General features: G+C 40.2%; 2 protein-coding genes across 8 annotated transcripts in view; one reads left to right on the forward strand and one right to left on the reverse strand.

The window, feature by feature from the left end:
* kif16ba (kinesin family member 16Ba) overlaps nt 1-20,355 on the reverse strand; it is a 21,987-nt gene extending 1,632 nt beyond the window's left edge. Inside the window, exons 1-25 of one of the 7 annotated variants that reach the window (XM_010754763.3) lie at nt 19,981-20,355; nt 17,623-17,692; nt 17,404-17,517; nt 16,082-16,198; nt 14,793-14,890; nt 14,351-14,460; nt 13,846-13,988; nt 13,218-13,386; nt 12,992-13,123; nt 12,722-12,897; nt 11,836-11,901; nt 11,579-11,638; nt 11,297-11,416; nt 10,776-10,827; nt 9,804-9,941; nt 9,576-9,658; nt 9,360-9,448; nt 7,548-7,580; nt 7,164-7,217; nt 5,735-7,078; nt 4,986-5,144; nt 4,724-4,832; nt 3,956-4,003; nt 3,626-3,673; nt 143-2,781 (exon numbers count right to left, since the gene is read on the reverse strand). In XM_010754763.3, coding sequence (XP_010753065.3) covers nt 811-2,781; nt 3,626-3,673; nt 3,956-4,003; nt 4,724-4,832; nt 4,986-5,144; nt 5,735-7,078; nt 7,164-7,217; nt 7,548-7,580; nt 9,360-9,448; nt 9,576-9,658; nt 9,804-9,941; nt 10,776-10,827; nt 11,297-11,416; nt 11,579-11,638; nt 11,836-11,901; nt 12,722-12,897; nt 12,992-13,123; nt 13,218-13,386; nt 13,846-13,988; nt 14,351-14,460; nt 14,793-14,890; nt 16,082-16,198; nt 17,404-17,517; nt 17,623-17,692; nt 19,981-20,027 — 5,550 coding nt within the window. In that variant the 5' untranslated portion in view covers nt 20,028-20,355 and the 3' untranslated portion in view covers nt 143-810. Of the gene's footprint in view, nt 1-142; nt 2,782-3,625; nt 3,674-3,955; nt 4,004-4,723; nt 4,833-4,985; nt 5,145-5,734; nt 7,079-7,163; nt 7,218-7,547; nt 7,581-9,359; nt 9,449-9,575; nt 9,659-9,803; nt 9,942-10,775; nt 10,828-11,296; nt 11,417-11,578; nt 11,639-11,835; nt 11,902-12,721; nt 12,898-12,991; nt 13,124-13,217; nt 13,387-13,845; nt 13,989-14,350; nt 14,461-14,792; nt 14,891-16,081; nt 16,199-17,403; nt 17,518-17,622; nt 17,693-19,980 lie in introns of those variants that run through there. The other 6 variants (XM_010754767.3, XM_010754764.3, XM_010754766.3 and 3 more) reach the window with 6 other exon arrangements.
* Nucleotides 20,356-21,629: 1,274 nt separating this feature from the next.
* On the forward strand, nt 21,630-26,988 carry snrpb2 (small nuclear ribonucleoprotein polypeptide B2). The gene is made up of 7 exons (XM_019254774.2): nt 21,630-21,760; nt 22,570-22,641; nt 22,883-23,055; nt 23,143-23,277; nt 25,052-25,087; nt 26,406-26,494; nt 26,592-26,988. The coding sequence occupies exons 2-7, from the start codon at nt 22,578-22,580 to the stop codon at nt 26,749-26,751; spliced, it is 657 nt and encodes a 218-aa protein (XP_019110319.1). The 5' UTR covers nt 21,630-21,760; nt 22,570-22,577; the 3' UTR covers nt 26,752-26,988.
* The last annotated feature ends 259 nt before the right edge of the window (nt 26,989-27,247 follow it).

The following is a 27,247-nucleotide window of genomic DNA, read 5'->3' on the forward strand; positions in this document are numbered from 1 at the left end:
AGGAGGACAGAAAAAGAGAAGAAGAAAGAGGAGGAGAGTAAAGGGTCGACCCAGAAAAAATTAAAATTATTGCTGTTAATCAACTTCTGAACTTCATTGAGAATGATTTTGTTTGATTGGCAAATAAAAATCAGACAATAAGAAGGATACAAGGATCAATCTTTATTATTCTGTCCACATAATAAACATGTTCTCATGGTGTATAATTATAAAGGCACATTCAACATTATTGCTTTAAATACATACTAATTATATTTAATCTGTAATCATTTCACATCATGACAAATACATCCATCTTCTTCAAGTCATCAGATTACAATCTTTTTTTTTTAAAGTGCAGCTGCAAACTTTTAGACCAAACTGTGCAATTAAGTCACATTAACAGTCTCCCTTTGAAACATTAAGATAAAAATCAAACAAGAATTAACAAAAATGGTGAATACGACTAAAAACTGATAGACAAAACCATTTAATTCTCATAGATGCAAAGAAATTCATTCATTATGACAATGTAAACAACAGAGATTACAGTTCATAGGTGTCAACATGGTCTGAATCGTGAAAGACAATCTTTAGGACATTGTTGCAAAATGGCCAAATCACATAATTCCGTTTAAATAACAGATGTTTGTAAAACATTTTAAAATATATAAAAAAATACTTTGAGATACGTCCATTTACTTTGGCACAATGATGAATCACGTGTTCAGACAATCTCTGAACTTATTTTTCTGTTAAATAAACATGGCGACTGATGATCATTTCTTTTATTTTTAAATTCTTCCTTTCTTTTGGACACAGGTAAGTAACTCAGGTACACAGATGATTAATCAAGATCACAGCTTCTGAAGTACAACCAAAAGCTAACTTCCAGGAGTCACTCTGTCTGTTGTAATGAGAGGGTACGTCGATTGAGCCTCGCCTGGACTCCAACTTCTTTCCTCGAGTTTGTGTTTTGTGAGTTGTAAACGTGATGTCCACCACCAGACAGTTGTCATTCTGCTTCACAAGCAGGCATCTGATCTCTGACCGCTTGCGGAGTTCAAGCCCCTGAAACTGGGGCTGTGCAGGGACCAGACTGGAGTCACGTGGCACTGGGTGAAAGACGCCGTCCTCGCGGAGAATGGCTACATGAGTGTCCGTCAGGAGGAACTGAAAAACGGCGCTCTGATGCAGACGGGTAGAGTTCATGACCTTGACGCTGGTATAGAGCAGTGGACAAATGTTTGCCAGAGATGGTTTGCCAGGACCTTCCATGTTCCCATGGATAATGTAGAGCAGATCTGCGAGGACCCGCTTAAATCTGGAAGTTATGTGAAGGCCATTGTCCAGGATGATGTCAGGAACATTCGATGTCCAATCCAGAGAGAGGGCCATGAGGTCACCAGAGAGTAACGGATGATCTTCAGTTCCCTTGTCAAGAGGGAACGCCTTCAGTAAAGCCTTGCAGAAGTCCTGGGTAAGCTCTTTGCTGTGGGTAAAGGCTGTCAAGACGGTGTCTTCAGTGTTGCCAATTAGTCGGATGTGCTGCCCTGCCAAGCTGATCTGGACCTTCTTGATTTCCATGAGATTAAAATGCTGAAAAATAGCTAAGCTGTCATTTGAAGTGGTTTTATTTGACAGTACTATTATGTCCTTGTCTGACAAAAGCAAGCAGCCAGGCTTTGGGATCGGCTGCTTACGGTTGGCAGTTTGAAGCCAGAAGATACTCAAAAGCTTGTTGACTTTCATTGGAGGAGCCAGAGATTCCAACTTTTCTAGCATCTCCTGGGATGAAAGTGACTGTAGCTGAGACAAGGCTGGTGGAAGATGAACCAGTGTCTGAGAAAACACCTCAGTACATGTGTTTTTGAGAGACGACACAGAGCCTTCAGGCCATTCTGAGATTCCAGGGATCACAGAGACGCTGCAATTCTGAGGAAGACTAAGAGCGCAATCCTTCTTTGATCTGTCGACCAAACTGACTTTGTTTGCTGCAGGGATGCCTGGTTCTGGCTCTGGTTTAGTCTGCATTCGATTAATCAGCGGCAGTTCTTTGGACACCATGGTCACATACTGAGAGAGTACAACCTTAATTTCATTTACTCGTACATTTTGAATAATGTCACGTGTGTCCTGCAGTCTTCTACCAGCATCTTTGTACACATCGGACAGTTTTCCAGTAAAATACCACAAACCGTAGCTCCTGTTGGCTGCAGCTTTCTCAGCTCCTTTGTCTGTCTCTTGTTTCATTTGTCCATTAACGGATTCCTTTGACTTTAGCTTGGAACTGATGAAGGCACTGACAGAGCTGAGCAATGTTGATGTCTTTTGATCATTGGAAAGTTTCTTATCTTCTGCTATGCCTTCTGCTGTTGGTCCATCTACCAGCAACTCCTTCGCTCCACCTTCAATCTTTTTATCATCATCAACAGAAACACAAGGAGCAGAATCGCTTCTTTTTTTATCAGTGATATTCTCGTTTTCATCAAATTTGCTGGTCAAGGTGTTTGCTGAAGTTGCAGAGAACTTGTGTTGTCTATCAAGCTCACAAACAATTCGGCGCACTTCTCCTACAGGGATATTCACTCCTTCGTGACACCATTCTCTTTTGTCCCCATCTTTGTAAGGCACCTCCTGTTTTTCTATAAAGACTCCAGGTGTGAATTCAAGTTTTTGTCCTCTGTGAAGTTTTAAGAGGCTGGTCTGAGGTTCTTCAAACATGTTTTCTGGGATGTGAGGAGGGGAGTTTTCTTCGAGCTCCAAGGCAGGCAGGAAGCTAGACCACAACCCGCAGTTTCTCTGTGTGCACAAGGGGGGAGTCCATGACTACATCGTCAAGAGGGACGTGAAGGCTCTTTGAATTATACTGAATTCTTTAATCCACCCCAATGAGAATTACAGTTCCTCCATCACCAGGTGCACAGGTGAGATGCAAGTGATTCAAAAGTTTGGCATGCAAATTAGGATGACAAGTGTACCAATAAATGCTCCCAACTTCTCTTAAACTGTAAATTACAATAAAACATGGGAAAAGCAGCATTTGCAAATAAACTTATGATCATACCCTTCTTTGTGACTAAATGGATGGTCTTTACAGGATTCCTAAATTTCTTTTCTGGCTCAAACTCCACCCAAAAGTCATCTGCAAATACTATTTTACCCATGTTGTTTGAATGACGGACTTTTGTTTCAAGCTATTTTGTTGTCTGTTAGTCTACATTTAATGCAATGGTTTGCTACGATCCTAAAAGTTCTTCCAAAAATAAAGAACAGAACCCGACTGTAACATTCAGAGTTCTCAAATCTTTGCCACTTCAACTTCCATCTCGTTCCAGTCAAGTAACTGATATCAGTGATTGGAGTTATAAAACAAAATGCGTCTGTGCGCTCATGTTTGGCAACCCTGAACATTTAAAATGCTAAGCCATTTACAATCTAATTTCATCTTTAAATTATAAGAGAAAGTATTTCATTTTTAGTTAGTTTTAGTTAAATTTTTACCATGCACATGAGCAGTAAGAGCCACATTTTAATAACATATGAACATACAGAACCCTTGTCATTGTGAAAAAGTAGCAGCATTACAAATTTTAATGACTGATTATTAAATGACCCCAAACCCAAAATAAGATCCTGGTCTTACCTCATATTTAAGCCTCCTTGGATTGATGTTTTGCAGCTTTTCATCATCCTGAAAACAATACAACTAAACATCAACTGGTGATCATTAAATATGAAGATGATTATTAAACCTTATGATTACAGGAAAAAGGGAACAAATTAAACAAAACCAGGACAAATCAAAACCAGGTAGAGAAGAACCCAATTAAAAGAATTACAAACCAAACTGATTGATATTAGTGTGACTGAGTCGATCCATAACCTACATAACATATTTGGGAGAATCATGCAGATTACAGAGCAGGGCAGCAGTCTCATTGGGGGATACAGAGCAGATGGATCCTGGTCTTACCTCGTCTGTTAATCTAACAGAGCTACAGTCGCTAACTTCATCCTCCTCCTGCAGGGTTAAAGAGCTGAATATCAGTTCTACACAGAGAAAGACGCCTCGACTCGCAATCTGTCAAAGGACTTGCTGGATTCACTATTTATGAGCCAAATATGAATTTTAAAAATAAAGTTCCAGATAACAGATGTTTAGACTAGAAAAATCTACCAGCTACAGCTCGAACTGGTCAGCGCTGTAAGAGGGCAGTAACATGTTGCAGTAGATGGTTCAATAGCAGCCAGATACTTTACTTCAGAGAACCAGGCATGTATTTGTTCAAACAGACAGTATTGACTTTTATGTAAGGATTTATATAATTTCAGGACTCTGACATTAGTTGATCACTAATATACTTAACTTGGAGCAAAGACTAGAGCTACAACTAACGATTATTGTTATCACTGATTTACTCTGCCAATTGATTAATTAAGGCTCAGAAAACAATTATGATGTCCAAGTCATCATAAGAGTCCAAGCTGACAACTTAGATGTGTTTTATTGGTCCAAGCCAAATAATGACAGCAAATTTTTACATTTGAGAAGCTGGAACCACAAAATGTGTTTCGGCACTTGAATTCTTAATTGATTGATTAAATTAGCTGTCAATTAATTTGCTGTCTCTTTACAGAAAGAGTGAAGGTCTGTATACACAGCTGGTTTGGATGCACCACCTTAAAACACCACAGGTTGAATGAAGTAAGATCTTAATGAAGTGTGTGGGTCAGTTCTTACCCTGAGAGATTCACAGGACAGAGAGAGATCAATGTTGCTGCTGCTGCCATTGAGAAGATTCATCTTCCGTAACCTTCGCTGGACTTCCTCTTCAATATATGCATTTATCCTGGTAAATAATAAGGGCGATAAAGAAGCAATGTTAGCAACAACATAAACACATGAATGAGAAATCAAACAGTTAATGGAAAGATTAACCCTCTATCACACCAGCAGCAGAAACAACCGTGCAGTGTAAACTGAGGAGCTCTCCGAGGTGTACCTGTCGTCCGACAGTGGCAGTAGTGTGTTCAGACTCTGGATGTGGCTGACGGGGGAGCTGTTATGACTCGTCTTCTCGTCGCTATTAATGGAGTGAGTCCTGTTGTTTTCTTCCCCTTCGCTTATCCGCTGTCTCAGCTTCTGGATCTCTCGCTCCACTCTAGAGAGAAAGAAAAACTATGAGCTCTGTTTCCTTTTGCCCATCTCTTTGGCATTTTCACACCCTGTGTGGAGTCAATACAAACAAAGGGCTGGACAAACTGAGTCTGTTGCTGTTGTTGCTTATTTTAGAGTGTGCCAATTACAATGAAACTAGATAGTAACAAAATATGTTATCAGGAAAGAACCAAAAGAATTGGCGTGTAAGTACCAAGTTATTACTTGGAAACGTACCAGGAACCATATGGTAATAAATCTAGGCATTAGTAAAGTTCCCATAAGGAAAGGATAGTAATTAAATAGTAAATAGATAGTACTTAAAAAGTTATTACCTACTAATTATATGCTAAACAACATACTACTAATACTCAACTGGTAATTAAGAGATTCTGTGTGTTCTGTGGGTTTTATTGTTTGACAAAGATTTGACATTTCAAGCCGTTTGTTTTCAGTGTAGTTACGCTCGTTATGAAAGCATTTTCGTCATTATGACCTCAAAGATGTCAGTGTGTTTAACTCAGTAAAGCTTTGTTTAAGTGAACTTTGTTATATATCAGATATAATCTGTAAGTTTTATTTTCAGGTTCTAACCTCTGCTGGTCCAGGTCAGACCCCGTCCTCGGGTTCCTGATGAGCGAGCTCTTGTGTCTCTGCTCCTCAGTGTCGGGCTCCATGGAGAGACTGCGCCTCAGTGCTGAGTGTCTCCTCTCCAGCCGGACCACTGCCTGCTCCATCGCCTCCCTCTGCTGCTTCTCCTTTGACTCCAGGATCTCCTTCTCCTTCCTCCTCACCTTCTCCTCCTGCCGCGCCACATTGGCTGTGAACTCGTAGGTCTCCTGGAGCTGCTGGAGCTGTTGAGCGCTGTGCCAGTGGAGGTTCAGTTTCTCCTCTTTATCCTCCAGCTCTTTCTCCACCTGGTACAGTGTGTTGTCAAGCCCAGGTGGGCTGTCGCAGTTCCCGTTGCTGCCTCCGCCGCTGCGCTCCAGCATCTCCACGGCTCTCTGCTTCTCCTCAGCCAGCGCAGGGAGAAGGCCATCGGCCACGCTGGTCAGCTGACGCTCCTTGTACTGCAGTCTGTGCTCCGCCTGTTTGACCAGTTGCTCCTCCTGGCAGACAGCTGTAGCTTCCTGTGCCCCCTTTTCCTGCTCCTCTTTGAGCTGCTGCTGTCGTTCTTTAAGGCCGCGGGTGAGCATTAGCAGTGTACTACGCTCAGCAGCGACCTCTTTCTCCAGCTGCTCCTTCTTCTGCTGGAGCCCCTCCACCAGCTGGCCCAGCTCCTTTACCTGAGCCTCCTTGAAGTCGGTGTATCGTGCCTGGGCAGATCTCACGTCCTCGCTGGCATCCTCCACATCTGGCCGCTCTCCTGCCTCTTTGGCACGGAGGAGAGCTTCTCTGATCTCAGCCAGAGCTCGACGCTCCTCCTCCAGACGGCGGGCGTCTTCCCGGGTCAACAGGGTGGTGGCTGCCTCATGTTTCTCTCTAAGCTGTTCCTCAAGCCTCCCCACCAGACTCAGCTGCTCCCGCTCCTGCTCCTCCAGCCGCCGCCGCTCAGTCTCCAGACGGACCTTCTGCTCCTCGCGCTCCCTCTTCAGCCTCTCCAGCTCACGGTAGATCTCAGTCTGCTCTGCAGCCTCCTGCTGCCGCCGCTGCTCCGCATCCAGCTTCTCCTCTGCTTCCTGTTGCGGGTTCTGCTGCTGGAGGTCCCCACCCTGGATCTCTGAGCGTCTCTCTTCCTCAAAGCGCTCCTTCTCGGCCAGGAAGTCTTGCAGGCGGCTCTCGATGTCCTGGCTGCGGCGACGGAGGTTCTCCTCTTGGCGGAGGATTCGCTGCTGCACTTCCTCAGACTCCTTTCGCTGACTCTCCACCTCCTGCTGCAGGCGCTCCAACTCTGCTTTCTCACTCTGGTGCTTTGCCTCCATCTCCTTGATCAGCCTCCTACAGCAATAACATACTCATGTTGTAGGTTAATGTAACTCCTCATATCTGCGAAACCTAGATTGAGAAAATAAAGACTTTGTACCTTTTCATTTCCAGTTTCTCCAACTCTTCCCGTTGCTGTCTCTCAAACTCCAACCTGTAAACACAAAAACCTTCATCAGCTTCCTTTCTAATCAAAACAAAAAGACACACACGTCTCACAACATTCGACACCACAACTAATGAAGTGAAAGCAGCCATCAACACAAAAAAATGAAGCTTCAAATGAAATGGCAAGCAATGTGGAAAAAGCAACGATACATTTTCTACGGTCAGGCATCAAGATGGTGGCAAAAGCAGCGAGGTGACATGCAAAATAATAATCAAAACAAACAATGAGGGTTCAGGTTGAGAGACTGGACGAGTCAACACATGTCTGTGTGTCTAAAACGGGACAATTAGACAGGAAGTGGACGGCTGAGTCTACCTGAGGAAGACGGGGCCCTTCTCAGTGAAGAGACTGTCGACAAGACAGGGTTGATACAGTTAATTCCAGCGGACTTTAACCACAAAGTTTGTACAGATGACAGGAAACGGTATAATCTAACAGGCACTGAATGGGTTCTCTTCTGGACAGACAGGATGAAAAACTGCCAAACAAACCTCTCTGTACTTGGTATATAATAATACTTCAATCATTTAATTCATTTTTACCAGGTTACACTGAGAACAACAAGCTCAATTTCTCTTCAACAAGAGGAAAGATGGTGGCAGTAAAGGTCAGAGGGGGGACAATCAGTAGGTTTCAACCCTTCACAACAAATATTCAGAACAATCCAGCACTCAGAGATCTCAGCTATTCCTCATTTTCATTCAAAAAAGAGTCAGTCTCAAGGTGGTTTTTGTCTTTTTTTAAAAACAGTGGATGCTCTTTAATGGGCAATAGAAATAAATACGTTGTGCCGTAGCAAACATTTAAATCACATGACTGATCAGCTATTTCTGCTCTGACAGTCTCCTCATGGCTGCCATGACTCTATAATACATCCATAAACCCTCCACAATAAGCAAATGTCATATTTACTTCCTGTTTTCTGCGCTTTTTTTCTGACTGACAATTGGTGGCACCTATCTTGTGAACCAACTCCCAATATTCACGATAGGATAGTGGATGAAAACAAACAACTTTTTAAAAGTTCAGTTAAAATCTGCACGAGATTCATGTCCTGAAGTCTTGGGGAGCAGAACGAGAGGAGAAACTCTGAGGAGAAAATGTGTTGTGCAAAATGGAAATGAATCATCCTCTGAAGAGTATGAATGTTCTCAGTAAATATCATGGAAATCAATTCATGAGATTTAGTTTAAATGTCAGGAAAGATTCGGCCTGTTGGTGGCAGTACAGAAAAGATCAAGGTCGAAAGGTTAAACTCATGAGGAGGATTTCCAACTGTAAATGTCAACATTGCAGCTGTAATAATATAAGGATGCCATTATTCTATAGTTTTTATTGTTGTCAACAAATTCCATGAAAAGAACAAAACCAACTTTGTGTCTGTCTGTTTGACTTCCTGTCCCGAGTCTCTCAGCTCCATATGGTGCCTACTGATGACATAAATCTTAAAACATCTAAAAAAAATTGAGCTTTATGTTTTTAAAGGGATCAGTCATTTCCTAAATCAGCTGCTCACTGTATTTTTTTCAAACAAACAAACAGGAGAAACAAATCAATTTGTTGGGACCTGTTCCATGTTCTGGTGAGTATTAGTGACAGCACAATAGCGTGGCTCACTAATATGTTTTCTGGACAACAATGGAGCCTCTATGGCACAGAGGAAGAAGATTTATCAGACACAATACTGGTTAATCGATTCATTCACTGTTGGTTTGAGTCTGCACATAAGATTTGTTGACAATAAGAAAAATATAGAATATCAACACACTTTGCCATATATGTTGCACCATTAGAGGCAGGACTTAAAGTCAATATCCAGCAGGGTTTCTGCAGATCTCAAACAAAAAACCTCAAGATGTATAAAACGAAGAGTCAAATTCTGTTCGTAAAGAGGAAGGATGGAACAGATCATCTCAAAATGAACTGAATCCATCTTTGGTGATCTTGATTAACTAGATGAGCCTCATTTGGTTTGATTAAATCTTATATACAGTATTTTATTCTTTGTTGTTTAAATGCAGATAGCCTGACTTGAATCTAAAGTCCTGATGCAGAGGGGAGATGCACTGCAGGGTCTGAGCTGATAATCGCATGCAGCTGCAGTTATTTGTGTATTTATACACTCACCCGGGGTTGTAGAGCATCACAGTGGACAGGTTTTCACAGGACTTGGACAGATCTGTCATAGAGAGGCTGAATGTAGAGAGCAGGCCACTCTGAGGGATAAAAAAATAAAAAGTCAGAGGGTCAACAACATCACCCAGACCGTTTCATCTGAAACCAAGTTCAGTCTAACCTCCTGCTTCTCTAAGAGACACACACGCTCAGAAGATCGGGTCTCACCTTTCGTTTCTCCCTCAGCTTGGCCGCCTCCTTCGGATGGTTGAAGCGAAACATGTTGGTCCTGCCGAGCAGAATAACAGCACCTGGACCACGACACAACAAACAACAGAAAGTAAAAACTGTTAAGGACAGATTCCTCTTTCACTTCTGAAGATCAGACATGTGCTCAGTTCATTTTCACAGTGATGCAGCTTAAAGAGAAGTGTCATTAAATGATGAAGCTCTCACCTTGGTTAAGATGCGACGGCTCTGTCACCTGAACTCCATTAACCGAACACTGAGCTCCGCCGAGCGGCACCAGAGTCACTTTGCCATTCTGGTTCTCAAACATGCAGTGTTCACTTTCCAGGTCCAGACCATGCAGGACTGCAGGAGGAAAAAAAACAACACAGGAGAAACATTTTTTTATTTTTACGATGGATACCAATCAAATAAACAAGAATCATTCACAGAGTACAGTACTACAATACTGTATAAAAGAAGACAAAAGAAAAGTCTTAAAAGGGGCAATATGTAAGTTATAATTTTAGTTCATGAAAATGAACAGCTATGATGTAATGTCAAACATGTCTCTATATTGTGTTGCAGAGACATCTACTGAAATCAGCATGCTTTCTTATAATACCACTAGTGGCTCTAGAGGCAATAGCGAGTCACTGTAGTATTTGGTCTGCCCTCAGTCCAACATGAGGATAAAGAATCTGAGAACCAGGTGGTGCAAAGGGACAGAGCTGCTGCTGAGTCCAGGGGAGCTGTGGACGCAGAGCCGGAGCTTCTAGGGGAATAAACACCTGGAGTCACACCAGATTCTGGTCTGATGTGAAGCCAGCAGAGTTTACTTTAAAAACTTTTAGGATTAAAAAGTGGACATGTTCACTCTTGTTTCCCAACTTGTCTGCAGTAGCTGTGATATTACTTCATATTTATACAAAGGACAGACAAAAAGGGTGACAGCTTGGAGAAAAGCAAGGACGTTGGATGACCTAGTAAGTGCTGAAAATGTGTGTCTGTTACTCGATTCCAGTTTTACTTCACTGTGAACTAAGTTAGCATATAGCCCTGATCAAACCACACTCTGTTCATAAAACAAGCCTTCAACTTCTCTATTTCAAGTCAGATGAAAATGGCGGTTCCCCTGAAGCTTGTTAAAACTTTTTTTCTACAGATTGTTGATGAAGAATAAACTCATGACAAACTCACTGATGTCCTGCTCTGTAGATGCATCGTCTCTGCCCACGTATGTCCGTCCCTCCTGAGGTGGAGAAATGAGAAAAACAAAGAAGAGGAAGTTTGAGGACACCATGATGTGAAACTTGCGATTAATAGATGATAACTACATTTACTTTCCTGCTTCCAACCATTTCCTCCTCTCTGGTGTGTTTTAAAAAAAGCTTTTCTGATATTTCAGGTAGTTTCTTTCAGTTTATTTATTTGACCTTTTTCCACTCCACCCACAAGGAACCCCTTTGAAAATAGCCATGCCAGTTTGCAAATCACCTAAATGTCGCAAAAGTTGGAGTATCATTTTTTCCCCGTCCAAGCAAGCTAGCATGACATGGTTGGTATTGACGGATGCATTAGGTCTTCTAGTTTTATATAATACCAGTATTAGTCACTCTAGCTTTGAGCCCTACAGCCTCTGGACGACTGAAGAATTAAATATCATGTAATGATGCAGGGAGTTAAGAGTATTTGGCCCTTCCCAGCAGGTGATGTCTGACCTTTAAATGATACAGGATGATGCCGGTACTGAGAAGGTCGTCGTCGATGCCGATGAGGTGAGGCAGCTCTGAGTCCAATACCACACCGATCCCCTCTTTCCTTAGAGCAAGAGTCTCCTCCTGCAGACACGTGGGCACAAATGACATTTTAAAACTTCACTTTGTGCACAGAGGCAAAAAAGGTGTGCTGCTCCATATGTGTTTAAAATAACATGAAACTGAGAGCAACCTGCCAGAGGCTGTTGGTTTCTCCATTAATGATAAACAAACATGCACTCTTACCTTGAGAATGTTCTGTGTCTCGTTCCATTTGTTGGTCCATTCTTTAGTCAGCTCCAGGACCTGTAAACACAAATCAGTATGACTCAACAAAAACCAAACAGAAACCACAGGCTAACTCTTCAGCAGAGCAGAGGTCAACAAAGCTACGTTTCCAGTTCACATCAATGTCAAATAAATGTCCAGTTTGGTGCTGCTGTCATCAGCCAGCAGGTTAAAATCACGTGAAAACAAATGACAACATCAGACATTAAACTCACTCTGGCTTCGTTCTGGTGCAGTTTTTCCTCCATGCTCAGAGCAGTGGGCGAATCCAGAAGAGCAATCTGACACAAACATAAAAAACGCACAGGTTAGAAACACTGACTGGGTAGTTTTCTTTCGACATTAATGCTGTGAATTTATTAGGATTATAATAATTACTATTGTTCAAGCTAGTGGCCTGGTACAAACACAATACAAAATCTCAGAATAAAATCATCAAGAACATCAAATCAATTTAATTATTTAAAGTGAACTCATTTCATGAGTAAGAAACATTTTATGAGCTGTGTTCATTTCATTCTCACTTTCTCTGAACCTATCTGAATGAGTCTGAAGGCAGAGAGACAGACCAACTACACAATTTTACGAATGCAGATATGTGATTTTAACGACTCCTTATATAATCATGTGCTGATTGTGAAATGTTCAGGAAGCAATCTCAGTCTGTAATTATGCAAATCATTTGGTAACCATAGTAAAATGTGTGCACATCAGAGCAGGCATGTTTGATTTGTTGATTATAAAAAGGTCAAAGCTTTTAAACTGTCACTTCATTACATTTATTAAAAAGTGTGTGACAGCAATGCTTCAGTAATAAACAAACATTATCAATAGTAATATTTTATTGCTTCATAAATATACACATAAGCATTAAAGTGATGCATAAACTGTCAGTCACCAGAATCTGATTTGCCCATGTAAATCCTGATGCACATGTCCCCTGTCAGTCTGCATAACTTTATTCCTCGTGAAAATAAACCAGACTAGGACTAAAATGCAAATATTTTTCCCTTTATTCAGACCAAATGAACCAAACCACAGATGTGAAAGCATCTTAACTCTGCCCATCTTTACTGAGCTCTGTTCTGTCAGTTTGTTTACCTGGTTGCCCTGAACCAGCAGAGCTTTCAGTCGGGCGATTTCAGCCCGCAGTTCTCTGATCAGCCGGACGTTGCTGTCCTCGTTGATGGTGGGTTTGTTGATGATGTTCTTGGCCCGGTTGGCGTATCTCAGAGTGCTGAGTGTCTCACCGTAGTTCACATCAGCAGGGGAAACGGCTGCAAAGAGAAACAATTTTAAACAACGATTAATCACAATTAGTTTCGCTTTTTTATTGAAATGTCTGCATCTGATTTAATGTTTGCTTCTCACTGGCAATCATGATGGTTTTGGAGTTGCCGCCCAGGCTGTCTTTCAGCAGCCATGTTAGCACCGAGTCTCTGTAGGGGACAAACACCGACTTCTTCTTCAGGTTGGTGTTCACTCCGTCCTGTGACATGTCAGCTGGACAGAAACAGGAAACACATCCTTCAGTCAACAAAACGGTCAAAATACACTGAAAACAGAGAAATTCAGATTATTATCTTCAGCTTCTGACCCAGAGAAGAGATGACGTTGCCTAGGGTGACCAGCGACTTGTTGATGTTCCCTCCTTCTTTGAGGCGGACGCCTGTTGCTCCCGTGGCATCAGCTCGCTCGCTGCCGGCCAGATCGACCAGGTGGATTTTACTGACCGTCTCACTTGGCATCTCTGCATCGAACTTAGCCTAAAAAGAGACCGGAAGTGACACGTACGTCACAGTTTTACTAAATATCTAAGATGTGATACAAGAAGCAATTATTCAGTAAGAAATCTTTGTTATTTATACAAACCATATAATTTCTCCAGACAGTGAAAGTATGTTTTCTAGCCTTTTTTGTCAATTATTGTAAACTATCAGTGTGATCAGTGACTTCTTACATTAGGTACAGTAATATCTGATGACATAAGATCTGCATGAAAACAACCATTCACTGACCTAAAAAAACAAGCCTTAGTTGAAATATAATATATGAAGATATTTTAGACAAATACTAAAAATGTTACTGTCTTTCAGTTAAAAAATAACCTGAACAAGTTGGTGTTGCAACTGCCGTTTTCTACGGTATGTCGCAACAGCAAACTTTACCAAAAAATAGTTTATTAGTGACATAATTCACTCTGAAATCAGTGAACAGTTTCTGACCTGTGTGAAGTTGATGGTGAAGATGGCGTGCGAGCGGCTGCTGACGTCGTTCATGCCGGTGCTGGCAGTGGTGCGGTTGATGTTTCCGGCCTCCATCAGCTCCTCCACGTCGCTGTAGTTCTGCACCAGGTGTTTGGATAGATCTGAGATCAGGAGGGAAAAGGGCAGGTTATAGGAAGTCTACAAAATTTCAAAATACTTTGATTATCACATATTTTTACCTACTGCAAACACAAAACAACCATTCTGAGATTTTTAATTCACTATCCCTGACACACACTACAGCTACAGGTTGCCAGCTACAACCAGCATAAATCAAAAAGTACTTAAACAGCCTGTCCTCAGCCAAAGAGGCGAAAGATGCTTTGAAGTAATGAATACATGTGAGTTTGCCTGTAAAAAAAAGTTCTGAGTAGACAAAATATTTTCAGCATACGACACACATACTGCACTGCATGCGTTGCAGTATTTTAGTCCTGTTGCGTACTCTGTGTAGCAGTCTTACCTTCTACATACGGTCCATCTTTTGGATGCTCCCTGACTCTCAGGTTGTAGGTCTGAGTGGATTTCCTCCTGAGCAGGTCCCTCACCCTCTCGTTGTAGATCTCCAGGTAGCTAAAGTCATAAACCAGATAAACACATGGCTATAATTCCAATTTAGCGGTTTGTCTGGTCACAGTAATGACTTTAGTCAAAAAACAACAAACAGTTCCTCCTGAATATATTTCTTCCTGCTGCGACCTGCTCTTTGTCACAGTTTAAAGTTTAAAGAGCAAGAAGAAAGATGATGGATGCAATTATTGGTCAAACTGATCAGCTAAAACAGACTGAAATAATAAAGTTCTGTCATATCCCCTAAAATTGAATCATCATTAGGTAGGAAACCCTCCAGCAAGCAGATAGGGTGATAGGGTGGTCAGAACATTTTGATATGAGGTTAGTCTCACCTGACTTCTGTACGAAATGAAGCTACATCCCATCGAGTCGCCTCAGAGATTCGACTGAACAGACCTTCACAGAACCTTGGGATCAGACCTGCGTCTCCCTAAAACAACAATGACAAAACAAAAAGTTGTTACTACTACTACAGGCTAAAAAACAGAGAAATGATAAATAGCACAGAGACTTAGATTAATCCGTCAAGTCATATTTTCTTTTCAGCTCAGTTTGTTTCACTAATTATTTGCAGTGTATCATTTTTAATAAAACTTCTAATCAAAGCTGTGCATAGAACTGTAACCTACAAAACATTCATCATATGAATCACATCGCTCTTTACAGCTGTTACCATGGCAAGAACAGGCGCATGATGTCACTATAAACCAAATTTTATATTGGATCTCACAGTTTCTCACCACTGAACGAGAACAGCCAGAACTGCTGATGAAACAGTCTCAGTTTAATACTGGTGTCCCTATATGACCTACATAAACCATATAGACTATATCATTAATCTTAATGGCAGTTTTGGGAGTGCAGCTCAGTGAACAATGTCCTTTGTGTTTCCTTTGTGATCCGGTTTGTTCTGCGGATTAAGACCTTGCTTGCTAAATGTATCAGCTTCTTTTACTAGTCACCGCTGTGTATATAGTCTTTAGATTGTCTTTTTGCCACACTTGAATTGAAGCAGTAGGAGTGAGCTGCCTTTTCTTTTGATTTGTCTCCTTTTAGTTTTAGTAACTGTCTTTTTGTTGTTTATTGTGGAATATGGTTTAGGTAGCTTCCCCTGAAAAGCGTTTGTTTTTGTTTATAGTGTTGGCCTGTGTTTACTCCAAAGACTCTAAACTGCTTGCTTTTTGACGGTTTAAACCAGTCTGGACAATTTATGTTACATCCAAAACCCTAAACTGGGACTTAGGATAATTTTGTCCATACAAAATGAAAGTTTCTTGTAGCTACTGTAAATGAACCTTGCTTGTACTTTAACATTTATCTGTGTCCATGTGAATTAAATCAAACTGAGAACATGAAAATGTCCTGAAAGTATCTTTGCTATATATCTATTAATATCTTTTGGACTGTTCAGAAGCAGTCTGAGGACACCACCTTCTCGTCGCTGTTTACTTGCAGCTCTTATCTCCAAACTAATCATTCGAAAATAAGACGAGGTCAGTCAAACTCAGCTGGAGCCTTTAGTGACGACTGCACTGAGCAGACAGGTTGATAATCTGGACTCTGAAGTCTTTCTGGATAAGAGAGTCTGAAATGTAAATGTCAATGTGGAGTTTTGTCTCACTGGATTTCCCATCATGGTGTAGGACTTCCCCGAGCCGGTCTGACCGTAGGCGAAGACGCAGGCATTGTAGCCCTCAAATGCAGCCTTCAGCACATCTGAGCCCAAATCTTTGAAAACCTGCAAATAAAAACAAAGATTAAGAGTTTTTGTTTCTGCTGAGATTTCTTTGTTGACGTGTTAACTGGTGCATGAGATTGCAAAATATTTTTAGATTTGAGGCCCACGTGACTCTCAGTATTGATGTTGTAGAGCTGTAATGTGATATGTCACAGCTTGAGTCATGTTAAGACTCCTGAGTAAACACACAGAGTCTATCGGCAACAAGCCGTGTTGACCGAGAACAAGAGTTTGATAAATCCTCGACCCTCTGACCCCAAACTCAAACCTTTGTTACTGCTAATCATCTAGAAAGAACAACAGGAGATTCCAAAGCAGGATTGGCAAATTATTAATCAGAATAATCCTCTGAAACACAGACTGTAGTTCACTTGTTACTTGCAGCTTTATTACAGTCATTACGTGCCTTATCTAGGCCTGCCACATTTTGTTATTGTAAGAATGAGATAGGACACTTTGCATGTCAATGGTTCTGTGTTCAGAGGTTCCTGACACAGATGGAGAAGAGAGTTACAGGAATATATAAGAGTGTGTATACTAAGAATTCAAAATGCAAAAAGAAAATTATAAACTTTGTTGTTCTCATTTTTGTTTTTCTAATTTGTTGTGAATTTTAGGGCCCATTCAGAGAAAATCCAGCACTGTGGTGAAAACGTAGGTTTTTTCCATTCATTTGAGTGTGGGTAGTGCATTTTGGCTGCAGCCAACTTTGCGGTGGAGAAGTTGAGCAGGATCCAAAATTCAGCCCAACATCACGCTGCTGCAGTCACCAATCAGACGATCAGACCGGTCAAACCCCCACAGTCAGCCTGAAATGTGACTGAAACTTAGACTGTCCATGTGGATTCATGGACTAAACTCTGATACTCTACCTGTTGTGTTCTGACTTTGTTTATTTCATAGTAAAAGACAAAGAACGAAGTTTGTTTGATTCATGTCAGTTTAACCATAGTTAAAACCTTCTCTACTCTTAAAATAAGATTAGATAAGACTTTATTGAACCCACAACTGGGAAATTTCACTTGTTACAGTGAATCACAAAGTACATGGTGGGCAAGAAAAATACTCTAAACAGGGCCACCCTGGTGCACAAAGAAGTGGTCAGCACTACTGTAACTGTCTGCCACCCACGCAGCGCCATGGGAACAAAGACCCATCAGCTGATTTGTGTCAAGCACACATGAGAGTTGTTTATTGTTATTTACCTTTTCCTGGGAGACAAATGTGGAGCTCTTGCACTCTGTGGAGTCGTAGGAGAAGTCGTACGTAAAAGTTTTGGTTCGATCCCTCGTTGACTCACCTGAGATGCTATCGGGGATCTTTGGAGATTAGAACAAAAACATAAAATAAAAAACAACTTCAGCTACCAGGTGTGGGACAATTTTCAGCCTGACTGTGAACAGCCTTTAGGAAAACAAACGTACCTTCAGGTTGGTGATGGAGGTTTTGTTTCCTTCCATCTTGATGATGGATTTTGCAGTCAAGTCCTTCTCCCTGTAAAAGATCGATTATGTTTAGGCTGTTGGGTTATTTTATTTTTTTTTGCGTATCTCATGACATGAACACAGGACAGACTTTGGTATCTGGGAACTTCATTAAGTCAGCGATTGAAAGGTTGTCACTGGAGCCAAAAGATGCATTGGCCTATTGCAGACATATCGTCATCAGCATTTATGTTATCCGATATGAAACGGTTTTATCCTTTAATACGGCAGAAAAAAAACCTTGTACATTGGTATGTATTGGTCTCACTGCAAAGTTTATTCAGCAAAGTGAACTCGATTTACAATACTGTGGCAAGCAGCTCTCAACTCGAATTGGCTGACAATGTGTAAATAAAATTATTTAACATATTAAAGAATATTTCACTACATTTTAGCTTTTATTTATTCAAATATTTAAAATATTTAAAATATTTAAATAGATGAAAAACGACATCGGACTGTTGGTGTCCAGCACCAAATATCTACAATACTGTATCTTCAGGAAGCACCTGGCAGACGTCAATTAAACCAACATGAATGAACATGAACCGTATCAGCAGCAGGGCGACATGTTTGCTCACTTGCATATGATTGTCTGTCTCCACCCCTGTTTGTTCAACAACATCCTTTATGTCTGAGTCCAAACAGAGCAAGAAGCATGTGATGTCTGTGTAGACACTTTCAGTTCAAAAGACTTTAAAATTCAGACATCTGTAGGGTTTAATTTTCATTCATGGTGAATTATGGGACATAAAGGTGTGCGTGATCACATAAACTGAACAACACATTACGTAACACTGTGTGCTCTCATTATGAGTCATGAGTGATATAATGCACGTTAACTCAGACACACGAGATTGCTCATAAAATGTGTTAAAGGTCGTTGAAGTTTACGGCTGCAAATGATTATCTTCATTTTTAATTAATAGACTAATAATTTAATTAAAGAATGATTTGATCTTTTTCAAACTGAAAGATAAACATCACGATTTCTCAGGGTTGACTATCCAACAAAGATTACATTTACTTTCATAGAAGATAAAGAAAACTAAATATTAAGATATTTACATTTAAGACGGTGAAACCAGTGACATGATGCTTAGAAAATATTCAGAGAACTGAGAGAATTTCCTTTCAATCTACGAACTGATTAAATAACTAAATTATTCGTTTTTCAACAAATTAAAATAACATGCTAAAAAGATAAATGACAAACAAACACAGTTTTAAAGTGTTGGCGCAACAAAAATAATTATTACAGCAGCAAAATCATTAATTTTTCAGGAGTCAACTGATTTATAATCAAACAAATTGAAAACAGTTACATAAGAATACAAAATATTTGACCGTCAGTGTTTTTCTGGGTTTCTCATCCTTTTTGTGTTGGATTGAGGATGTCGGTCAGAGAAATTAAGAGTAAAAAAAACCTTTCAAAGGTTTAAAAAGAAGAAGACCGTTTGACACTTAACTTCACACTGATGCACTGAGAGGTTTAGTTTAATGCTCAAGGACAGAAAAAGATGGCACAAAGACTTTTAGCTATTTAAACTAAAAAAGAAAATGTTTTAATCTCAGTACTGAAACTTGAATAATATTGAAAGATTTCCAGTGAGTACAGCTGCAAACTGACTTAGTCAAAAAGTTAACTATCATTCTGAGTCATTTTTTAAGAAGAAAAAGAGGTTCAAATTTTTCTGATTTCAGTTCCTTAAATGTGAATGTTTTTGTTTTCTTTCAACCTCTAAGACCCTAAACTGAATGTCTCTGGGTTGTGGACAAAACTAGACACCGTGGGCTTTGATAAACAGTGTTCAAGACCACAGTGGATCAAACAAATAATCAATAATGAATCCTCTGAGACTCAGGATCATACATGAGGTATTAGTTGAGCAGTAAACATGTAACATTTAACATGTATAACAGGTTTGTTTGTTAGTGTTTACTCTACAAACTGTGTGTATGATCAGTGTGTGTGTCCAGCTTTGTCTGTGTCTGAACACAGCAGCTGCACCTGCTGAGCCTCTCGGGTACAAACAGGTGATCTGTGTGAACACCTGCTGTCACAGCCACAAAACCACATGACTGAAGTGAAACTCCCGTTCACTTTAAATAACGTTATTCCGCTTTTATATCAACCCTAAAGACGCTCGCATGAGTCCGCCCATGTGATTTAAACTGACTGTCAGCGGCTACATCTGTATGACCTGTTAGCTCTGTAAAAAAACAAACATTATGACCATACTCTGGCTCAAACATGATGCCTAACGCTGAACAACAATGTTATTGTCCTCAACTCACCGCCTGTTCATGGGCCTGACCCGTACAGCCACCCGGACCGATGCCATCGCACATCCCGCTGTTGTCCGTCCGCTCCGGGTCCGCTAGCCTCGGCGAGCCGCTTTATAACAGGCTAACGAGCTAACGAGACAACTGTGGGCAGCTGCAGCCCGCGGCGGGATAAAGAGGGCAAAAGTCGCAGAGATAAGCGACTGACTGCAGGAGAAATGTGCAAACTAGACAGATAAACACGAGGAGAGACGCGGGTCGCCGCCGTAGACAATCGTTATCGCTGTCCGGTGACACCGCGACGCCGTCCCGGTGCGAGCCGGCTCACATCCATGGTCACTGTTAGCCTGTTAGCCTGTTAGCTCTGATGTGAGCAGAGGATCAGCTGATGAAAACATTCCAGCTGTACGGAGGCCTGCAGGAGACAAAGAGTTTACTGCAGATTAACTATGTTACAATGTACTGTTACTATAGAAATATATATTTCTACATGTTACAACAACTTTAGTATATAAAATAGACATATTGAACAATAGAGAGTAGAACAGATTAAAGATTAGATTAGATATACTTTATTCATCCCACCACGGGGAAATCTACTTGTTACAGCAGCAGAGGAAAGTGTAGCATACACTGCAGAGTTAGGAAAAAGTAGAAAAGGCAAAAAAAGAGAACAAAACACAATAAACAGACAGAAATATCTATAACCTACAGAAATATAGTGAAAGTGACCATAATATTATTGCAAGAGTAGTGACCATAATATAAATAATATTACAAAGGTAAGTGACCACGGTATAAATAATAACTGCAAGGTAAACAACAAAAAGTGGCAAATCTTTTATTTTATCAAACTAATAATAATAATGATAATACATCCTTTCTATTCAATGTGAATTATTTGATATTATTAATCATTTTTTTCTTTATTAATAATTTCAGACATTTTCCAAAACATGTCTTCATAGCAGCTTCTTAAATTTGAGGTTTCACTTCTTTAGTTACAACCTGTTCACTCATTAGCATTGAAAGGTGATATAATATATGGCACCCTTTTAAATTAAATATCTTTGAGGTTCAGACCGTTGTTCACACTAAAACTTCCACTGGGGCAGTGGGGACACCGCATGACAAATATTACACATTTAGAAAACATAGAGGGTTTAATTTGAAGACACAACAACATAATGAACAAAAACAAACTGACTCTACCAAGACAACAATATTTTTTTTCTTTCACACAAATCTAATAATGAAACTACAGGCAGTGGTGGACAGTATACTTAATCAAGTACTGTTCTAAAGTATAATGTACTAAAGAGTATTTCCATGCTAAACTACTAAATACTAATAATGTACTGCACGCCATTACATACAAAATGACACGTTAAAGTATCTGAAACATGTCTGCATTAGTACCATTTTAATTTACTATACAATACTCTAAGTACATTGCATTTTTACATTTCACTTCAGTAAAACTTTACTTGAATTTAAGTATTTTTATAATGCAGTATTACCATTTTAACTGAGGTAAAAAGTATGTCTTCCACCACAGATATCTAGATCTATTGCCCTGTCACCATACCGACTTAGAAGTAATAACAGATCTTTGGAGACAGCATCAAATAAATCAAAATATGATTCATAGCAATAATATTATAAACGCGTGGCCTGTAGTTCCCCTCCTGGCCGCCTGGTGGCGGTAGAGCATAAAGCGCGTTAAAGCAGCGGCGGCGCTGTTAGCGGAGCCAGCAGTGTGTTTCCTGTTTTATATGAGCGGTGTGAGGAGGTGAGTTCAACATTTATACCGTTTTGTCTGATCCTCACCTGTATGTAGGTGTACTGAATAACCAGGGCAGGCGCTAACTCCCGGTGATTATATTTAAATGAGCCACCGTGATTAGAAACAGTTAGCTGCTGAGCTAGCGGCTGATCGGTGATGAATGGATGTGGCCGCATGCTAACGTTAGCTTCAGCGGCTACTGTAACGCAACCACAATGAAAGTACTGCAGCTAAATGTCTGCACACAGATCTGTACACAGGAGAAAGAGTTTAAATATCATCCACGAAATGTGCCTAAATGTGTCTTGGTATTATATGTGACGCTTCTGGATTAATGTGTGAGGCTCAAAGTACAAGATCTGACTGAGATGTAGTGGAGTAAAGTTGCATGGTAGAAGTACATGTATCTTGAATTTGTACCTAAGTACAGTACTTGAGTAAATGTACTCAGTTACACTCCGCCACAGACCTTAACACACCTAAATCATAAAAAAAAATTCTCGTGGGTCCTTGAAAATCAATCATAGTGAATTTGAATGTTTTTGAAACATTGGTCATTGAAAGTGCTTAAATTTCTGTGGATTAACCTTGATCCACGTTTTAACTATGCTGCTTCGGGTCCTTGAATTTGATGGATTTTGGGCCTGGAAAGTTCTTGAACAGTTAAAAAAATTGTGGGATGTCCTGGGGAAAATGGTACTGATCATTTGTGCCTAAGTACAGTACTTCAAATCATTAATAGTGATAGGCAGCTAGACGTGATTAATGGATTACAGCAGATGAAGAAGTTAACCTGCTCTTGTTTGTTTCATCAGACGCCACCATGGACATCCGACCAAACCACACAATTTACATCAACAATATAAATGACAATGTCAAGAAAGAAGGTAAGTCTGTGTTTATTCACTCTGTGTGGCTGCTTGAAGTCTGAACTTATCATAAGCAGTCAACCTCAATGATGCCGGTCCTGTGAGGATCAATAATACCAGCCCTGCTGTGCTGATGTTTTGGTTTCACTGTAGTCTGTACTAAATTTGCGGACAGGCTGACATCATGTTGAACAGTTGTGTTTTAATGATGTCTGACTGTTTGTGTTGAACTGTCTACTGTCTCATCTTCCTCTTGCAGAGTTGAAGCGTTCACTCTACGCGCTCTTCTCACAGTTCGGTCAGGTGATCGAAATCGTGGCCATGAAGACCATGAAGATGAGAGGACAGGCCTTCGTCGTCTTCAAAGAACTCACCGCCGCCACCAACGCACTGAGGCAACTACAGGGCTTCCCCTTCTACAACAAGCCCATGGTAGGCTGAGTTTTCACACCGGTCAACTGGACAGCCCTCTCTGAACAGGTCCAGACTCAAACTGATTGATGTGCTGTTGTTTTCCAGAGGATACAGTACGCAAAGACCGACTCCGAGGTCATTACCAAGGTGAAGGGCACGTACGGTGACAAGGAGAAAAAGAAGGATAAGAAGAAGAAAGCTCAGGAGCCAACATCCAGCCTGATAAAGAAACCAGCAGCGGTGAGTGACACTGATCAGAGACGCAGCAGTCATGTTTTTTTATAAGACAAAAACACGTCTACTAAATGATCACAACTGTAGTTTCATATGCTTTTATTCATTAATCACAGTTGTTATACAGAGTACGTACTATTGATCATGTTTCAATGACCTTGAATCATTTTCTACCTTTCAGGCAGCTATTTTTCTTTTTTTTAGTACTTTATTACAGTTTTATTACAGTTAAACAGATTAAAGTTTTATGTGCACAGAAAGGCTGAATATCAGTGATTCATGGAATACTGGCAGGGTTCCCTTGGGTCCTTGAAAATCCTTGAAAGTTTGTGAATTTGAAGGGAAAATATGGCTGTGAAAAAGTTTTGTGGCATTGAAAGTGAATTTATATAGAGGTTCTGTAAAGCCAGTAATTAACCTTGATCTATGTATCTAACAGTGCTGTTGGGCCTTGAATTTGATGGATTTAGGCATGGAAAGTCCTTGAAAAGTACTTGAATTCAATGTTTACGAAGTTGCAGATATTATTATAATAATCCATCAATAATCATTTAATGTATATTATTATAATGTATACTTTTTGGTACTCACTATATTTTGATGCTAGTAGTAGCTCTTACTCAGTACTAAATAAAACTTTGAATGCAGGACTTGTACTTGTAATGGAGTATTTCTACCCTATAGTACTGCTACTTTTACTTAAGTGAATGCAAATCTGAAATAAGATACATCTGAAAATGATAATAAACAACAGTTTATGATCAGAATAGCTTAAATATGTAGATGTTTTAAAAAGGTTTTACTGAGGCACTAAACACTTTAAAATAATGTGAAACTCTTTACTACATTACTCGAGTACTCCCACTGTTTCAGAGTTTTAATAACTGCCCATGAGCTGATTCCTCCTCGGCTGAGAATCGATGAAGTCTGGATGAATGAACTTTAGACATTACTGTCACTTAAAGGTCAGATTGATGGCTGTAATAAAAAAATAAGCAACTGCTGGAAGAAATAATACGCCCAAAACCAGTAGATTTTTCACAATTTTATTCTGTGTGTGAAAGTAAATATGTCATTAAGTAGAAGCATGTCGGAGTGTCGCCTCACTGCAGAATAAATCAGGAGAGTAGATGGAGGTACACATGAGAGAACAGTCAGTCTCTCCTTCATCAGCATAGGAAATTGTTTGGAGGAGGCAAAGCTGCTGCGTGACACTTCTCTGTAATAACTTTGTGATTAGAGGATCAGAGGCTGAACAGTTCTTCATGCTAAAATTAAACTTCACTGCTGCACTTTCTGCATAACTTTCATTTTGAAACTCATGCACTAATGTTTCTGATTTTGAGATGTTTATTAGCAGCATCATAGATATTTGGTCAAGTTAAATCTGCATTTGGAGCCAATCTTGGTCCGGCATGATGTGAAAACTTCATACCTTCAAGGCAGTGATGCTGAAAATGGATTTGGCAATGAAGTGGGCGACTTCTTGAAATTAAAAATATTTGCATAGTCAGATATTCAATGTGGGATAAGTAGATGTAAATTCAAGAATTCAAAGCATTTTACATTTTGCCGTTTCAAACCTTTCTAATACGATACTTAAAAGTGCATCAAAATATGTAGATGAAGGAAGAAGGGAGTGAGGTGCGGTGGTTGCAATCAGCAGTGGCTACGCTGCTAGATGCAACTAAATCTAACACATGGATCCTTTAAATTGCTTTTAATTGTGATCCTAAACAGAAAACGTCTGTTAACATCATTTGTGTTTTTTTGTTCGCAGGGAACAGCAGCACCTGTACACTCACCTGCAGTACAGGTAAGACTTATCATGATAACATTTATGCACTATGTATGACACTATAGCAGCAGATGTTTTTGTGACATTTTAGGACACTGCTGTCATTTGTTCTGTGTCTAAGCTGTGTAATGGGGGAACCTTGCTGGACACGTCTCTGTCACGTTGCGGCCGCGACACTCAGAAGCGTTTTACCCGTCAGACTTTGTTTATTTGCTCAGATTTTCCTGTGGTTCATGTGCTTCTAAATATATAACTATGCTGCATAGTTAAATTGTTTCCCTTTTGGCTGTTTTTACAATCATGCAAGTTTGAATAGTGTGTTTTATTTTGACAATTGTGGGGTTTGAAACATTGACTAGAACGGCTGCGATTAACCGTATCCATGCCTAGTGGAATTTATCCTGAATTGTGTCCTCAGTTCAGTTCTTAGGACATGAACATGACATTATGTGAATGAACAGCTTTGTTCTCGATGAGGAAAAACTCTAAAGTAGTACTAAATGTTTTCATGATCATGTAAGCTCTTTAGTGCCATCTATTGGTAACTGTAGGAAACAATCATCATAGACAAAATCAAGGCAGACTTGATTTGATGATGAACATGGTTTGTAGCACAAGGCAAAGCAATTCATGTTAAAACTAATAATAATTACAAATTATATATAAGGACCTCACTCAATTATCTAGCTAGCCACTTGTTTGCTGAGTGCTACAGTAGTCCAGATGTGAAAAAATGAGGCTTTACACACAGACTCGGGTGCAATTTAGCTTCATCACAGGTTAATTGTCCAACAAATGTCAACAACCACAACAGAAATGTAAGTCTGAAGCTCTAACATTAACTCAGGTTTTACAAAAAGTAAACGTGCAGAGATCATGGCGGGAGAGGAGAACCAGGTCACTTCTCCAATTATCAGATTCAAATCTTAGCAGCTGTTAACACCAAAACCAATTTATGGTTGTTTTGTGCAAAGAAAACACTGACTGTAAGCCAAATTGCCACCCAGGGATATTAAATCCTTTCTACTTGTCTGACTCTCACATCCCGCCATTTCCTCATGTGTTCAGTAGCTTGCAATGTTTATATGCAGTCACACTTGAGCTGAAAAGCCCCACAACAGTGGAAAACGGCAGAGTTTGCTTGAATTCCTCATTTTGAGTCGTCTAGAGCATTCTCACACCCCAATCCTTATTTATTAACTAGTCTGTCTTACTTGGGTGACATCAGTCACGAATATCATACATCTCATTCATGTCAATCATATTCATCATGGGCTCAGCAGTCAGACTTGGGCCTTCAACAGATGATTGATCGGGATCTGTGTTCTCTTCTCAGGTGCCGGACAACCCACCAAACTACATCCTGTTCCTCAACAACCTGCCTGAAGAGACCAATGAGATGATGCTCTCCATGTTGTTCAACCAGTGAGTTCACACACAGAACTGTTTTTACAGAAAGCAAATGTGTGTCTGTGTGCGTCTGGTGTTTGACCGTGTTTGTTTTGGGTTTTGTCCTCCGCAGGTTTCCTGGTTTCAAAGAGGTGCGACTTGTCCCGGGCAAACACGACATCTCCTTTGTAGAGTTTGAAAGCGACACGCAGGCGGGCGTGGCTAAAGACGCATTGCAGGGTTTCAGAATCACAGCAACATGCGCCATGAAGATCACATACGCCAAAAAGTAGATCCTGGGGTTTTATCACTGGACACAAAGAGACTCTGAGTGGGAGAGGGACAGTCCCTGGATTTCCGTTGTGTACCCAGGTCCTTTTGACTTTGTTTAAATCCTGTATGTTTTTGTTTGTTTTTACTTTTTTTTTTGTTTTTTTTGTTTGGTAAATTCTGTGATCATGAATGATCATGAGGTGAAGACGGCGAAAAAGTCCTGTATCTCGTTTTGTAAAATAAAAGCTTTTACATGATTGTTGTCTTATGTCTTTCCCTCCTGGCTCTTTAGGAACAAGCCTGATCAGTTTTACATGGGCTGAAGACCAGAGCTCCTCCAGCTTTTGATATTAATAAGAAGATAAAATGATAATACGTTAATAAGTTGTTGTTTTTTTTATATGAATAGATCCAAACCAACAATGTGTTTGTCAATCTCTAAATACTTTCTGACTTCCTGTCTGTGGCTCTCAGCTCTAACCCCATAAATCTTTAGAATCATCTCACAAATATCTA

The sequence above is a fragment of the Larimichthys crocea genome, chromosome X (assembly GCF_000972845.2).
Source record: "Larimichthys crocea isolate SSNF chromosome X, L_crocea_2.0, whole genome shotgun sequence".
Taxonomy (NCBI): domain Eukaryota; kingdom Metazoa; phylum Chordata; class Actinopteri; family Sciaenidae; genus Larimichthys; species Larimichthys crocea.

Bases quoted from the DNA above. Each gene is read 5' to 3' on its own strand.
- snrpb2 (XM_019254774.2), top strand. From the start codon at position 22,578: ATGGACATCCGACCAAACCACACAATTTACATCAACAATATAAATGAC. The intron at 22,642-22,882 runs GTAAGTCTGTGT...TTCCTCTTGCAG, and splicing joins TGACAATGTCAAGAAAGAAG to AGTTGAAGCGTTCACTCTAC. The intron at 25,088-26,405 runs GTAAGACTTATC...TTCTCTTCTCAG, and splicing joins TACACTCACCTGCAGTACAG to GTGCCGGACAACCCACCAAA.